We start from the raw sequence: 17391 nt of genomic DNA, 5'->3' as shown, positions 1-17391 counted from the left end.
GCCAAAGCATAAGAGACTCTTTTTTTTTTTTTTTAATTTTTTTTTTTTAACGTTTATTTATTTTCGAGACAGGGAGAGACAGAGCATGAACAGGGGAGGGTCAGAGAGAGGGAGACACAGAATCTGAAGCAGGCTCCAGGCTCCGAGCTGTCAGCACAGAGCCCGACGCAGGGCTAGAACTCACGGACCGCAAGATCATGACCTGAGCCGAAGTCGGCCGCCCAACCGACTGAGCCACCCAGGCGCCCCCATAAGAGACTCTTAAAAACTGAGAACTGAGGGCTGATGGGGGGTGGGAGGGAGGGGAGGGTGGGTGATGGGTATTGAAGAGAGCATCTTTTGGGATGAGCACTGGGTGTTGTATGGAAACCAATTTGACAATAAATTTCATATATTTAAAAAAAATACATTAAAAAAAAAAAAAAGGAAAGGCCCTCATGAGCTTGCTCTCATGGCTCCAGCCTTTAATTTTGAATAAAAATAATAAAACCGTCAGCCAAATTTGATTCAAAGTATAAAGACGGTAATGAAAGGCAAATACGAGTTTGTTACAAAACCATTAGTTTTTGATCTAGCTCTTAGGATCATAAATCTAAAGCATCTAACCTTGTTTGTCCATAGCACCCCTTCAGAGGTTTATAGACATCTGCTTGACTGCATAGTCTCTCTCTTCTTGAAGTCAGACTTTCTCTTCTTGTTCCATTAACTGCTCTTTCTGTGTCGTCCTCGCCCTACCTCCCACCATTAAGGTCTGAGTTCATAAGGGGTTCATAAGGAGCAGGAGCTGTCATTCATTTTGTCCCTACTCCTGTGACTGGAAAGAATGACTGAATCCCTTCACCATCCTGCTCATTGTTTCCTGAACGGATACATTTGTGTCCATTCCTGGAAATGTGCCATCTGTAACTGGATGCGGACATGTCCCCAGGAGCCTGAAGGAGAGGTGTGCACTCCCATCATCTTAAGTACTGACCTCAATACAGCATACAATCACCTTGGTTTTGGAACAGCTTTGTCTCATGCATGGTTCACTCATCCTGCTCTTGAACCTAAGTCTATAGCCTAAATCTTTTCCCCAATGTGTTGCTGAGCTAACCTCAATATAAGGCCCACATTTATTCCTATTGTTTCTATCTCATCCAGGCAGCTCATTACTACAGTGTGACAGTGTTTTTGTATCTTAATTGTATTATATAGATTAATTCAGTATTCATAGTGATTGAAGAATTTGAGCATGCCCTGTGTGTTATTCTTTACATTATAGCCTAAGTTTTTGGTTGGGATTAGGTCAAGATCAAACTTCTCTGGCATTACATTAGAAACCTTTATAGGATGATATGTTTCTGTTAGCCGTTTCCAGACTGTGAGAGTCACCAGTTGCCCTGTGCCAGCCCCATTTCTGTGCTGATTGTAATACCATGGGGGACTTCTAATACACATGCCTCACTGGAGTCTAGACACACTGCATTTCCATGGTTACGCTGCCACAGACAGAAATTAGAACAGCTTAACATGACTTTTCCTTGGTGGGCCCCTTTTTCGTTCTCACAAATCATCTCTTGGATAAAATCCTTTTAAGAATCTCACCTAAGATGTATGTCTAGCTCTCTAGTTTATAATGTGAAGAGAGTCTACTTTTGTCTTCTCAAAAACAGCAATGGCATTTTCCTGCTTCCAGTTTTCTGTCACCTCTACCATTCTCTGATTCTCCAGAGAGCCCCCACAACAGTTCGGTTTTCTCCCATCCCTAGAACGTGATTGTCCAGATCAGGCAAGCTGAGGTCATTGAAGGAAGCACGAAGCCTAATTTCTCACAGTCTCTTTGCTAATGAGCACTCATTGTTATTTGGTTTTTTTTCTTTGTTGAGGGGAAAAAGTAATATCATTCTGTGACTCTAAGTTTGATTCCTACAGCTCCTTAAATTGTTATAAGAGCTACAAGAAAGTGAACAGAAGACCATGTTAGGTTTAGAACTTGTCGGAGCTGTGGCATTCCTCCTCTGCCCAGTGTTGGTTGTGGTATTTGGAGACTGTTCCAGAGATGAGGGGCAGGGAAGTGTCTCACCTCAGTTACACATGGGCACCATGGTCATCATTCTTTAGCCCAACAGTATTAGCAATTGCCTGCAATGCCTTTCAGTCTTGAGGAATCTGAGAATGAAAAACATCATCCCTGCCTATGAAAATCTCTCCTGCTGAGTACTAGTTTCTTCTGTGAATTTATAAGCTCTTCACAGCCTCTACCTATAGACTTTGGTGGTGTTTGTTATTCCATCACTTGTGTCTTGCTGTATTTGGCCTTGATCTGATTCATATTTTGCTGCCTCAGCTGGGTGATGAGGCCACTAATGGTCAGTGACCCTGCCTTATGCCTGTATCCCCTTACCCCCCTGCATATTATGTGGGCAGAGTGGTATTCAGAAAATGCTCATCCAGTACTGCTTCTGGACAGAATCATCAAAATATTGTGAAATTAAGTGTGGTACATTTGCAGTAATGTAATAAAATAACAATAATATAATTCTTTATCTTTCAGGGCACCTGGGTGGCTCAGTCGGTTAAGCATCCGACTTCAGCTCAAGTCATGATCTTGCAGTTCATGGGTTCGAGCCCCACATCAGGCTCTGTGCTGACAGCTCAGAGCCCAGAGCATGCTTCAGATTCTGTCTCTCTCTCTCTCTTTGTGCTCCTCTCCTGCTTGCGCTCTCTCTCTCTCTCTCAAAAATAAACGTTAAAAAAAAAAATTCTATATCTTTCAGTAAGACTTCTCCTATTTATGTAAACAATTAATAATTATTTTCCTAGTGATATTTATTTTCTCCTTTTCTCAAATTCTCTTTGTTCATTGAATTTATGTTTCTTTTTTCCTTACACATTGGTATTTCATGATATTTTACTCTTGACATTTAAAATTTTTGATTCTTGGCATTATTTGTTTCACTGTTGCATAGTAACATTTTTGTTCTCTGCAACCATCTGCTTATTTTAAGGTGTGTAGTTTTTCAATGGCATAGAATACTTTCATATCTTTACTTGCCTTAAATGTTAATCTAGGATATTTCGTGTGGCATTTGTTTCTTCATAGACTTCATATCTTGTTTTTAGTGAGCACCCAGTAAATATAGAAATGGGCTATTTTATTCAGTTGATGATATTTTAAGTGTGTTTTATATCTCAGGAAGCCTACCACGTATACTAAAAAATAAAGATTACCATAAAATACTTCCATTGTGCTGTAGAAAGTATTAGTAGGCCCTTTTTTTAATGAGGAAAGTGGGCTCAACAAGATGGCAACTTGTCCAAGGGCACTTAGGTTTTGATCCTAGACCCACTTACTCCAACACTGAAGGGAGTTCCTCCTCTGCTCATACTTGAGGAGGTCCTCCCCCTTGAAGGCCAGGCTCTGCCCTGAGCCTTGGCCACCATAGAAATAAAGAGAGAGAATTCACTTGCTGGAGCAGGCATGCAGACTCTTCATGAAGCTGGCATTAGAGACGCATCACATTCACTGCCTATTTCTGCCTATTAATATGACGACAATAAAACAACCACTGTTAAAAGCCCAGAACTTAGGGGCGCCTGGGTGGCTCAGTCCGACTTCGGCTCAGGTCATGATCTCGTGGTGTGTGAGATTGAGCCCTGTGTCGGGCTCTGTGCTGACAGCCCAGAACCTGGAGCCTGCTTCAGATTCTGTGTCTCCTCCTTTCTCTGCCCCTCCCATGCTCATGCTCGGTTTCTCTCTGTCTCTCAATAATAAAATAAACATTAAAAAAAACAAAAAAAAAAAATAAAAAGCCCGGAACTTAAACCTACCTTCACTTACTGTATAAGTCAAAAGAGTGAAGATGAGAGACAGAGAGAGGCGCAGGTGGTGCACATATCTTCCCTTGTCTTACAGGTTATGATTTTAGAAAGAAACAGCAAGCTGGTATTGAAATTTGAGGGAATGGGGAGGTTGGAATCCCCAGATCATACTATAGAATTAAACATTGTGGAAGTTGATAAAGAGCTGAAATGGAACAGTGGAGTAATTTTGAGGAGTAAACTGAAGACTATCAAGAAGAGTTTTTATGGTCTGAGATACCCATATATGAGTATGCAGAGTCACACATTGAACAAATAAGGTCTTATAAGCGTCATAGCACTTGGGGAGATTTGCTTAATGACTGGAATGCGACGTGGAAAACATGGTCAGTCCTTCATTTATATATTCATTTATTCAGCCAACATGTATTGAATACCTATTACATATGCCAGGCACTAGGCTAGTCTCATGGTATGGTAGACTGCTGCATGATTAAGTTATTTAAAAAGGTACAACATTTTAGGTGGGAATCTTTTCCCAATCTTTTCCAAATTTATGAAAAGTCCATAACAGGTCAGGTGATTGATCTGGCAAACACACTGCTCTCAGTGTGTTATCTTAGGAGAGGCACCCCCTCTGTTGCCAAGAACTCATTCTTCTGTTAGAAGCTATGAGCCTGCAAAGTAGATCCACTAAGGAAACCAAATTAGCTGTAATACTCCAAAGACATCCTTGTTTCAGTCATTAATGCCTTCTGTTTCTTTTAAATACAGGAGACTTTTGTTTATTTTCAAGCCCAAGTTATAAACCTTCTTTTTTTTCTATTACATAAGCCTCTTCTGTAACCAGTGAAGCATTTGAATATTTGTAGATGTCATGTGTATACTTTATAAATTGGCTCCTATAACAATCTAAAGTATTTATTATTATTTGTTTCATGATATAATCATATTTATTGGCTATCTGAATAGAATATTCAGCAATTCAACAAGCTTCTAAAAACGCTTTAGTGTCCTTAGTATGTTTTTAATTAAGAGCCCTCCTCCCCAACACTTTTATGTCATTTTTCCTATGAGGTCTTTAACATATTTTCTTCGTATGTATTGTTGTTATTATTTTTTATTATCATTTTACTTTTTCGTAGTACTAGCTGTACTTAGGGCCCTAGATGTTGCCTTTAAAAATCAAACAGCTGTAAGAAGCTGTGATCTTTGTATGTAGAAGTCCGTGGTATTTCCCAGGAGCCATCTGCAAATCCTCAGCCACTGCCTGCTCTGCATAGGAGTCTGTGAGCCCGTGTTAACTCTTTGCCTGCTTGCTTGCAGGAGGAATGCCCGCTCCTGAGCAGGCCTCATTGGTGGAGGAGGGCCAGCCACAGACACGCCAGGAAGCTGCCTCCACTGGCCCAGGCATGGAACCCGAGACCACAGCCACCACTATTCTAGCTTCCGTGAAGGAGCAGGTACATCCTCTTGCTGGAATTTGCAATCAGTTCTTTCTTCAATGCCTTTAAAAATTAATCTTTGGATGTGTTTTAAATTTGTCTAACGTCCTTGATGCCTTCACGTTTTTTAATTATAAGGTGTTTACATCCCTGAGTACATTGGGATGACTGGCATGTAGAGCCGCTCCAGGTGCCAGTCAGAATCGGAACATGCAGGATACTTGTGCGTCTGCAAGTAAGGACAACATCGATGGTGATTGGTGTCTCTGTCTCTCCCACATCGCAGAGTGTGTGCATGCGCGCCAAGCTTTGTGAAGCGTAGTTTACCCTGCTGACTTTTCTGTCAGGGCTCTGGCATCCCGAGGCCTGTAGTATCCTTAGATATGTTGAACCTTCTAACATTTTCATGTAGGTATTCTATAGGGTTGTCTCTGTGATTTTTTTGGATAAAGGCTATATTTGTTGTGTTTGTCTGAATCCAAGTATATTCATTTTGTGAGCTAGTGTTCTAAAACTTGTCAAACTGTGCCAGTTTGCTTCAATGTCATGTTTATGTTCAGTTTTTTAATAAAGGATACTATTTATCCTTCAAGTACAAGTAACCTCCTAAATTAGATCTTATCTGTTCTGCTTAGAGAAATTGGAACTCCTGCATTTAGTTTCTTCAGATTTAAAAGCTTAATGAGGTAAATGTAAATTTAAAGCTTCACTGTTTTCTTTTCTGCCCCCTCCTTCAAAAATAAGACTCTTTCTGTTGGAAATAATTGAATAGTAATTTTTTAAAAAAAAATCTTATGGTTAAACCTCTGGTTCTTTTCTTCTCAAGAGTTATAAACTTAGATGTATATTTGCTGAAATATTTTTTAAAAAATCAATAGTTCAGATGACTGATTATGACAGAGAAGAAAGGAATATTCACTACCTCATTATTTCACTGTTTGCTATAACTTAAAGCTAGGTATGTAGAGTGAAAGAATACTCCAGAATGATATCTGACATTAGAGCTATGTTTTCAAGAAGAATTTCACAGCTGATTCTGGTAACAAGATATCAAAATATTTTCCATCCCCTTACTAAAATGTGAGGCTTTTAAAACATTCCACAAACTAATTTGAGAAGACACAAAAAATTGTTGTCAGTACTGTTTTCATTTTCCACCAAACTCTAGGTTATCCAAGCTTCTCTCACCTTTGAGGAGGAAAACAAAGGACTCTTTTCTTATTGTACTTCATAGTTGTCAAGATTTGACCCAAAGAGCTGTAAACTGAGGAGACTCTGATTTATTTAGAGCTGTTAGTGTATACCACATTTTGGTGGAACGTGACAGTAAATTTATCAAAATGCCCAGAACTCACTTAAAGCTAGAAACTGTGTCCCATAAACATAGCTACAGGAACTTTGCATTTGTACTTTGAGACCACATACCTTGCATGTTGAATAAAATTGGAAGCCTATTATGATTTTGGCACTGGAATTCCTTGATGGCCTCACATGACTTGAGCATTTTATGTTTTGGTGATAAATAGTATTCTGAATGAATATTTTGTAGGAGATAGCAAGAAGGGTTCCTGTTTCTGAAGATAGCCAGAGGAATACAGGTATTTGTTATTTATTAGAAGAATTAAAATATATATCCCAGATTGTTTGTTTACTAAGAGGATATACTCTACCCTTCTATTCTTGTTCTAAGAATTTGAATCCATTAATTTATGTTTGCAGTTTTCATTCTTAATTTCTTTTAAAATTGTTTATCATCGCTCAGCACTCAGCATTTCGTTCAACCCAAGACACCGTATCCATGTCTCATTCCAAGATACTTACCTGATTTTAAAAAGCTAACTCAAGCTTCTGTGGGATTTTTGTGCTACCAGGCAAGATACTCTAATTTCTTTGTAGTTGGGGTAAAAATTTCTTAGGACTTTCCTAAAATGTCACTCCCTATCATCTGCCCAATGAGACAGAGCACAGAAAAGTTAGGAATAAGAAAACCAAATACTGTTTACCTTATATATATGATTTGAAAATAACTAGTCAGAATGCTACATTCTTAATTGTGTTAGATTCAAATGAAACAGTTAATGTTAGAGTGTGTCCTTGATCATGTTTTATATCAAAAGAATAATATTCTTGGGTGGGATGTATAATTATTTAAAAAATAAAAGCCTCACTACCATGCAACGTTCATGGCCATGAAGTAATAACATCAGCTTCTCTGTTGTCAAAGAAGAGACCTTGTTTGGTGGCAGCCATGTCTCAGGAAGGATGTTTCATTAGGGCACAGAAGGAAGAGACCCCTTCAGTGCAACTGAAGTGGCCCTGGTTCCTATCACTACTTTCCATGTGATCTTAGGAAGATTTCTTAACCTCTCTGTGTCTCAGTTTCTCATCTGTAAAGTGGTGATAATGATCCTGAAGATATTGAAGTAACCGTTGTAAAATGTTTACAGTGGTGCCTGGCACTTTCTAGTAAGTGCTCATGGTAAGGGTTAATATTACTATTTTCATCAGCATTTCTACCTAAGAAGAAAAGGTTCCTCTTAGGAGGATCTGGTGATTCTACTCTTAAGTATGTATCAGGATTCAGTGAACCTTCTTTGGACATGGATATGAAGACAAAACAACTTTCTGAATATTGAGCTCTGTTTATGCTGTGGTAGTATTTTACTTCTGCATGTCATTAAACTTTGAAAACTTCACCATGCTGGTCTCACAAACTAGAACTGCTTTATGTATGTATTATCAGAAATAGAGCATGTGAAAATAAATTTTATCTACATGGTGATTTAGTGCAACCCCATCATAATGTCAAGGCATTTGGATAAAGAATTAGAGAGTAATACCTTTTAACACACACCTGAATGTTGAGAGGAAAAGTCTGGGTTCTTGAGTAAAGTACATCCAGGCCACTAAAACACCTCAGACATACTTGCCCTGGGCCATTCACAGATAAGTAGTAGGGAAGGAAATAGCAAGCAACCAAAGCAATCTTGTTAACAAAGCATTAATCTCTTAATATCCAAAATCGGATTTGGGGTGTCATAAAAACATTTAAATCTTCCTCTATGGGGCCACACTTCCCCTAGGATCCCAAAGACATAACTGTTCCTTATTCCTTGACAGAATGCTAAGATGCATGTTCTCTCCCTTTTGTGAAGTGGTAACCTTTCACATTGATTCGGTCACTTAGGTGCATACCTGTGCAGTTATAGAAAAAGCCCTTGCTTTTTGACAGATAGAAAGAAGGGATCTACTTCTGTTCAAGTTCTGCCTCTTTTGTGGAGCCATTTGCACCCCAGCTGAGGTCAGGTCTCTCTCCGCTTTATTCCACTGCTTTATATTCCCTCTCTAGCACTTTATTCCACTGCTTTGACTCTTACTGTATGCTTCTTTGGATTATATAGTCAGCTATCTAAGGATAGAGCCATGTTTTATACAGTGTTTTACACATGTGTCACAGGCTACTCTCCCAACCCCTTTACTATATTAGACTTGTAATGATCGATCAGAAAGGGAGTGAATGAATAATACTGGCCCTCAGATTTCTTTGTCACCAGCTAACTGTTCTGTGAAGATAATGGAACTTGCGGCCACATTCATAGAACACTGCTAAGCCAGAGAATCTCACAGGGAGCGCTTAGAAAACTAGTTACTCACCTGTGTATTTTTATCCTTCAGACAACTTGTATATATTCATACTGATCTAGGAATTAAATCTGATCTCTGCATGGAGCAAACTAAAATTTTATTTCCTGTTAATGGTTAGATAATGACATAAGTGTTATAAATGTCGTCTCCCATCTGTCCAACTTAGCTGAAAATTAAGTGTACGGAATAGAAGGTTATGGTTATCTTGGTGATGTCACAAAACATCCACCATCATCATGCATACCTGGTTATACAGGTAACCACCGAAGAAATCTCTTTCAGTTAAGGATCATGTTTTAAAAGAAATAAAAAATCATCCCATGGGAATAATAATGTGCTCCTTGAACTCAAATCTGAAATTACCTGAAGAGCCAAGTAAACATAAGCCACCAGTTGGCTGTAATCAAGATCAGCATTGGACAGGTTCTGTTATTGAACTCAACTCCCAATAAGGATCCAGCAGTCCACGATGAACATAGATGTTGAAAACAAGGAATTTTTTTGCATCCTGAGAGTTAAATGTATGGCAAATTTAAGAATGGTCTGGTGTCTAGCTTAATGTCTTTTGCATAGTAAGGTAAAGAAATATGGCCAAATGCGGTGCCCTCAAAGGGCCCTGCCTCCTCCCATGAAAGCCTTAGACCTAAATGATTGATTTCGCCTTGAAGTGGGTGGTACATATTTGGATGCAAAAGAATTAGAATTTGATAAGACATTGGCTGCTCATCCAGAACTTTGCTGCCACCCCCTGCAACTTAGATGTGTCAGTGTGCTAACTTCACAGGCTCAAAGGAAACAGTGAGCCAAAGACCATGTGCAGGCTATTGTTATCAATGGGAAGAGTATATGGTAGTTTTTATAGCTGATAGGAAGTGATCTGGATTATAGAAACACTCTGTAAAAGACTATGTGGCCAATCATAGGGTTAACAAGTATATTTCATAGCTCTATATAGGATGCAAATTGATTTGTATTCTGTAGATCATGCATAATTACATTATTACATTCTTTCATCTTCTGTCATAACAGTTGCTTGCATAATTGAGACCTCTATTTGAACTTGGCCATACTCAGGCACTCTAACCTCCATTCTACTGTTCCCTCAAACCACACTCTTATTTTTGGCTTCTGATTTAAGAAGTTTGAAAACCACATTTAAGGTTGAGGCCAATCCAGATAGCATGAAATTGTAAGCACAGAACAGATTTGGTAAAACATGCTCATTTTACATATACGTTTCTTAACTCTGGTAAAGTCCTAAATTAGATAGTGTGTATACTTCTTTTGTTGCCTTTGGTGAGTTAAAATTGCAATGTTCATTACTTGTGAGGCTCTCAGAGAAAAGCCTCAAGACAATATTTTCTGACTTCAGTGAAAATTTCAATTCTGCCTTCAGTGTGTCCATATTAATGTAGGTGATACTTAAATATCAAAGAGTGAAATGAGAGTCATTAAAGATCCTTAATTTTTGAAGATAAAATAAGGAAATTTGGAGCCAACTGTGCCCTATTGATATTACTTCATTTTTACATGGATATGTTAGCTTCAGTAATTACACACCCTTCCTGTATGGCAGAATGCCCAGAACTGAACAAATTCCAGTGCAATTATTTACTTTATTCCTTCGAAACTGAAACAACTCAACTGTTGTGCACCTGCCTTTGCAACTTCCTTTTATTTGGTCCCTAAGTTTATTTACAATAAAATCATTCTCTCTGACACACCTCAAACACATGCAGAAGACAGAATTTTTATTTCAGCTGTAAACAAGTATAGTTTTTTGCTTAGCTAAAAGCACTGTAAGAACAATGCCTAAAACTTGGCATTTTTCCTATGGTAATTTAGTAATTGCTCCTACTGGTAACTGGATTATTCTGGCGATTGTAATTACCACATAATGTATAGTGAAGTCTTCCATGCCTGAACTGCATCATCAAACACAAGGTAAGATTGGATCTTTTCTTAATGATTTCTGTGGGATCATCAAATTTGAAAGCGTTATCTCCTTAATATTATGGCAGTGTGGTTCAAGATGAGGTCAGGTGGTAGAGTACCTGTGATACTGTTCGGCCTGGATTCAAAAATTCTGAACCCCGAGACTTGCTTCTCAGATCAGTCTTCTTTAAGTGTGCTGTGGTCAGACTGTAACATTTCTCTTCCATGTGTTCATGGTGTAGGGTATCCTTCACTTCAGGTGTCTCTGTGGTTAAGGAATACAACTGAGTATGGCCAACAGCTTTATTCATTATGTGAGTGTATGCAAAAAAAATTGTCCACAGCAAGATAAAAAATTAGATTGCCAAGTTAGCTAGCAACAGTTATATCCCTTTTGTGATCGCCTGATAAATGATCAGCTGGACCTATTGGCAAAGTTCTCCAGTCTTCGATGTCTCAGGAGTGCATCCTGAGTAACTATTTGTTCTATTTGAGTCAGTTGGAGACTCTTTTTAGGTTTATTGGGTGCTGTAGGTTTTGTTTGTTTTGTTTTGGGGTGCTTTGCTCTGTTTTGATGTGAAGAGTTCTTAAATTCCAGGAATTTGAACAGGCTCAGTCTGGCTTTGCACACATAGCTATATCACATATGTAGACATCAAATACATAGTAGGTGCCTAAAAATACTTACTGTATTAATGAACTGGGAATGTAAAAATGCTCAAGATCCCCCTGTAGTTAGCTTTAGTGCTTGCTTTTAACTAAGTAAAAAATATCCATGGAAAGCCTCCTGTAAACAAAACACTCTGTCCAGGAAAGGGAGGGAGGGAGGGATGGTAAGCTGGTCTACAAAGATGATCTGTTCCGTATACTTGCCACCTCAGAAGAATGCAGAGGCACAAACCATATTGTATACTTTATGTGCAGTAATTGGCAAGTATGAATATTCATTTATGGAACCACAAAATCCAAGAATGTGTGTTTTTGCCCCCTTTTTTATTTAAGCAGGTTATAGATATGTATTGTATTGAATCAGTTTTATGTAAATTTGTTAACTTAGACATTTTTAACTTCAATTTTTGCCATTGAATTAGCATTACCTTTCGTTCACATTTGAAAGTAATGCAGTATTTTTCCTTTATTAACACTTAAAGCTAACCCTGACTTTGTATGTTTAAAATGATAATTTCCTTTTCACTTGAATAACAGTTCCTGTTCAGAGTTAAATTATGAATATATGGAATATTTTTTCCCCTGTACATGCAAAGTTGATGCTATTAAAGTTGAAATGAGTGACTGCTGAGTTGGTGAGATTAAATGGATGACAGGATCATTCAGCATTGAATTCTCTGCACTGCGTGATCGTTTTTCTTTTTAGAATCATTTCTGGAGAGAAAAATATTTTAGAAACATTCTTTTCCCCTCAGGTCTAACCCTGCAGTTACTCCATAGCTATAGCAAAACAGTCTATCTTCATGTTGAAGTGCTCTCGATTTCTAAATTGCCGTTTTTGTTACTTTTGCAGAAATGGGTCCATATGGTCTTGCTGCATCTGTTTATATGTTAGGAATGTATTGTTTCCAAAGTGATCAGATCTGCTTGTACCTCAGCAAAGTAATTTAGGTTATGATTATTGCATTTTAGACATTCCTAAGAAAAATCATTTAAAACGTATAGTTTGGGGCGCCTGGGTGGCGCAGTCGGTTAAGCGTCCGACTTCAGCCAGGTCACGATCTCGCGGTCCGTGAGTTCGAGCCCCGCGTCGGGCTCTGGGCTGATGGCTCGGAGCCTGGAGCCTGTTTCCCATTCTGTGTCTCCCTCTCTCTCCGCCCCTCCCCCGTTCATGCTCTGTCTCTCTCTGTCCCAAAAATAAATAAAAAACATTGAAAAAAAAATTAAAAAAAATAAATAAATAAAATAAATAAATAAAACGTATAGTTTTTTTTTTCAAGTAGTTCAAAGATAAATCTATGTCTTCGCTTAGAGAATCTTAAGAGTTTTTATGCACTCAAACCTTAATACAGGGGTTGCATGTAACAGAAACAGTCTGCAAGCAAATTGAAAGAGCACATTATTGAAACTTGGAGACAAATGCATGTTATGCAATTCTGTATAAGTTATATTTCAGATATGAATGTGGCTATCATAAATTGAAAGATAGTTTTCTTAGAATTGAAATCTCTTGGGGCGCCTGGGTGGCGCAGTCGGTTAAGAGGCCGACTTCAGCCAGGTCACGATCTCGCGTCTGTGAGTTCGAGCCCCGCATCGGGCTCTGTGCTGACAGCTCGGAGCCTGGAGCCTGTTTCCAATTCTGTGTCTCCCTCTCTCTCTGCCCCTCCCCCGTTCATGCTCTGTGTCTCTCTGTCCCAAAAATAAATTAAAAAAAAAAAAAAAAAAAAAAAAAAAAGAATTGAAATCTCTTGACTGTTGAAAGAAATTGTAATTTTCCTTTAAAAATTGGAGTTCAAGGTATGTTTTAATGTATAGGCTACTTAATTTATATTTTAATTTGCAGACTTTTATATATGAAAATTCCCACAGAGCAGCATGACATCAGGAAAGTATTCATTGTGTGGAATCATTGTCCATAACAGGAATATATCTGATTTGCAAGTTTTCCTAAGATCATTCCTAAAGCCTAAATCAAGATAAAGGTCCTTAGCCACTGCATAGGCCCTTTTATTAAGCTGTTCTAGGGGAATTGATGCTTACTATTTTAACTTCATATTCAAAAACTAAGGACTGGGGCACCTGCGTGGCTCAGTCAGTTAAGCGTCTGACTTCGGCTCACATCATGATCTTGAGGTCTGTGAGCTCGAGCATCGTGTCGGGCTCTATGCTGACAGCTCAGAGCCTGGAGCCTGCTTCGGATTCTGTGTCTCCCTGTCTGTCTCTGCCCCTGCCCTGCTCGTGCTCTGTCTCTCTCGTTCTCAAAAACAAATAAACATAAAAAATAAATTAATAGTAATAATAATAATAACTAAAGAGTAAGCCTGCCTTGCCCAAGTGCAGAGTAAATTGACAACTCCTTATTTCATTTGTGACCTTAGCTACCTCATATGTTTCTTGCTTTAAAGCTATAATTGTTGTAAGGAGAGAAGCTCACTGGAGTTTTCCCATTGCCCCATTTTCTCCTCTGTTTCTTAATAAGGTGAATACTGTTTTCTTTATATAATGTAAGCTCTTAACAGCAGGATCTTTATTTTTCTTTTATTTCAGTTAGCAAAGTATAATGAAACAAGTGAATTCTTATTAAATTATTTTGTAGAAAATGTATCTTAGTAATTGCTGCTGTTAGCATTATTTTAAGCAGATTGATTAGAAGATTTGATGGTCTGTAGGTAAGAATAGGAAACATATTTGTGTAACTATGCATACCGAACAGAATGCTGTTACATGTAGCTTCTTTGATTTGTACTACAGAATAAGGAAAACCTATTTTACTAATATGAAACCATTTTATTTGGGTGAATTTTTTTTTTTTTAATTTCTGAACCCTTGATAAAACTTTTGATTTTCCATAAAAAACGATGAAGAACTCACTCTGTTGTCAAAGTTAGAGCTCTCCTAATGTGAGGCCAGTAGAACAGGTTTGAGAAGAATGGTCAGTGCATCATCCATGTCAGGTCTGCCTTTTTGTGATCACAAAGACCAACCCCCACCCCCCCCCCCCCGTTGCTTTACTGGTTTTGCCACTTGTTCTAATAGCCAGACTGCTATTTCTTCTCTCCCTACCATCACCACTATTATCACCACTACAACTGGAAACCAATGAAAAACTTAGGAAAGATATTGTCATAAGGATAGCTTATAAGAATCCATGAACTCTATGGAATAGAAATCTATTAGGAGACTAATAGCTAACATTTATTATTACTTATTATGTTCCAGGCATTTTGCTAAGTGCTTTGCATTGAGGATCTCCTATATTCCTTATCCCAACCTAACGAGTTGATGCTTTGAAAATCTTTTTTTTTTTTTTTTTTTGGCCACTGAACATAATCTGATCCAAATTTCTTTGTTCCATGCATTTTCCCTCCTCAATAGATGTGGTGGGAAATATATAATTTTAAGCGATACAGGTAAATTGTTTTAGTAAATTGTTTTTAACCCTTAAATTAGCCACGGCATTTTCTGTTGCTTTTAACCTAAAACCCTGAATTATTCAGAGAGTTGTTATTATTGCCCCTGTTTACAGGGAAACTGAAACTCAGGAAAGTTGATTAATTTGCCCAAACTTACACAGTGAATAAGTAGGGAATCTAGGATTCACAGGAAATTATGTTACAGAGATGTTTACTAGACAGTTAAAATCTGCAGTGGAGTCAATAAAGAGAAGAATGGATACAGAGGAAAAGTGAGTCATTGGCAGTGACAAGATTGTTTGAGTGGTTATCTTGGAATATGAAGGAAAAGAGCAAAAAGGATATGATAAATGTTAGTAGACATGGAGCCTATAGAAAATAAATCTAACATAAGCATTATGAATGTTCTCAGTAAACATTTTAGAGTAGCTAGAACAGAAGCAATAGTTAAATATAATTTTAAAATGTTTTTTCTAAGCAAAAAGTAAAGCTGTGAGTGTACTCAGGGGTTATCACATTCCAGGCATCACCTATGGAAAAGAGATTAGTCTAGAAATAACCTTGACAAAATTTTGTATTTACAAAGATATAGGAGAAAAAAAACCCTAAGAATCCAGATTTAAAAAAGCAATTTATCTGCAAAAGATAAAATCAGACTGAGATCTAGCTTTGCTGAAACAGTAGATATAAGAAGAGCATAGAGCAATGTGTTTAGAGTGTTGAAGGGAATTTTTTTTTAATCCAATCCAAGAGTTTTACACAGGGCTAAATTATCTAATGTGTGAAGGATTAAACAGATATACTCAGACATTCAGGGTCTCGTGAGATACAGCCACCCTTGCACCCTGTTATCCTTTTGATAATTGAAGATGTGTTTTCTTCAGATAGTCCCCAAATTTCAGACTCAGGAATGAGAAATTCATGTTACAAAATAAGTAGTGCATCTTTCCTTACTTGATTAAGATTCCAATCCAGGAATCAAGGGTTATTACATGTTATCAGTTAGATTTTGCAGTTTCTCTCGTACTCTCCTGTTTCCTGTGGTCCACAAGCTACATACTCCTTCAAGTAGTTCAGATGGATGTGTTAATCTGGTGACCACCACTATAGGCCATTGTTTATTCTGATTCACTTTTGATAATAGCAGCTAAACTGCTTACATGTTTTAATTTTTTTTTTTAACCTTTATATTTTTGAGACAGAGAGAAACAGCATGAACGGGGGAGGGTCAGAGAGAGGGAGACACAGAATCTGAAACAGGCTTCAGGATCTGAGCTGTCAGCACAGAGCCCAACGTGGGGCTTGAACCCACAGACCGCGAGATCACGACCTGAGCTGAAGTCGGACGCTTAACCGACTGAGCCACCCAGGCGCCCCAAAACTGCTTACATGTTTTAGATACTCCACAGGGAGAACACCCAGTCAATGCAGAATTTCATTTAGAAATTCAATGGCGGGCGTCTCGGTGGCTCAAGTTGGTTAAACGTCTGACTGTTTTTTGTTTGTTTGTTTTGTTTTTAAGTTTATTTATTTATTCTGAGAGAGAGAGACAGACAGACAGACAGACACAGGGAAAATCCCAAGCAGGCTCTGTGCTGGTAGAGCAGAGCCCGACACAGGACTTGAACTCAAAACCCTGAAATCACGACCTGAGCTGAAACCAAGAGTCAAGGCACTCATCTGACTGAGCTACCCAGGCACCCCAAACATCCAGCTCTTGATTTCAGCTCAGATCATGATTTCACAGTCCTGAGATCCTTAGGCTGCAGCACTGGGCATGGAGCCTGCTTGAGATTCTCTCTCCCTCTTCCTCTGCCCCTCCCTTGTTTTTGTGAGCATGCACACATGCTCTCTCTCCGTAAAAATAAATAAATAAATAAATAAATAAATAAATAAATAAATAAATAAATAAATAGAATTAAATTAAAATAAAATTCGGCGGCACTTTTCATTGTCCCAGCGTGTAAGATGTTTTGCAACCTGTAAACTTCTATTGAATGACTTGAGTCATGATTTGTTGGCTTATTGAATTTGCAAAGACCCCCCCCCCCAAAAAAAAAAGTCTCGAGTTTGAGTTGGGAACAAATTCCTATTCCTATTATCATCTTCCATTGACCTATGAGTATTATTTTAATTGTGCTTAAAATATCAATGTTGGTAATATGCTCTTAGTTATATTAAGATACATACTCAGAAAAGTCTTGTAAGGAAATTCCCAAAGGCGTTCTGGAGTACAAAGGATAGGATTTGTATCCTTAACACTGGACAAGGTAAGCATCAGGAGATTAGCAGATACCTGTTGAATGAATGAATGAATAAAACGAAGGTGATCTGTGCAAAGTAATTACAAATGAATAACGAAAAACAAGGTGGGGGAAAGGGGAGATATTTGATATTAACAGATAATTGATGACAGAAGGAATATAAATGACATTCTTACCTCACTAGTAATCACAGAAATATGAATTAAAATAATGGGG

At 38.1% G+C, this 17391-nt stretch overlaps 1 protein-coding gene across 15 annotated transcripts in view; it reads left to right on the top strand.

The window, feature by feature from the left end:
* Positions 1-17391, top strand: part of PKP4 (plakophilin 4) — a 244100-nt gene that overhangs the window by 75406 nt on the left and 151303 nt on the right. For 12 of the 15 annotated variants that reach the window (XM_058715192.1, XM_058715191.1, XM_058715194.1 and 9 more), the window contains exon 2: positions 5131-5267. In XM_058715192.1, coding sequence (XP_058571175.1) covers positions 5136-5267 — 132 coding nt within the window. In that variant the 5' untranslated portion in view covers positions 5131-5135. Of the gene's footprint in view, positions 1-5130; positions 5268-5387; positions 5485-10714; positions 10839-17391 lie in introns of those variants that run through there. The other 3 variants (XM_058715198.1, XM_058715200.1, XM_058715201.1) reach the window with 3 other exon arrangements.

This window comes from Neofelis nebulosa, chromosome 2 (assembly GCF_028018385.1).
Source record: "Neofelis nebulosa isolate mNeoNeb1 chromosome 2, mNeoNeb1.pri, whole genome shotgun sequence".
Classification (NCBI taxonomy): domain Eukaryota; kingdom Metazoa; phylum Chordata; class Mammalia; order Carnivora; family Felidae; genus Neofelis; species Neofelis nebulosa.
The sequence above is the reverse complement of the archived record's forward strand: the minus strand, read 5'-3'. Positions and strand labels throughout refer to the sequence as shown.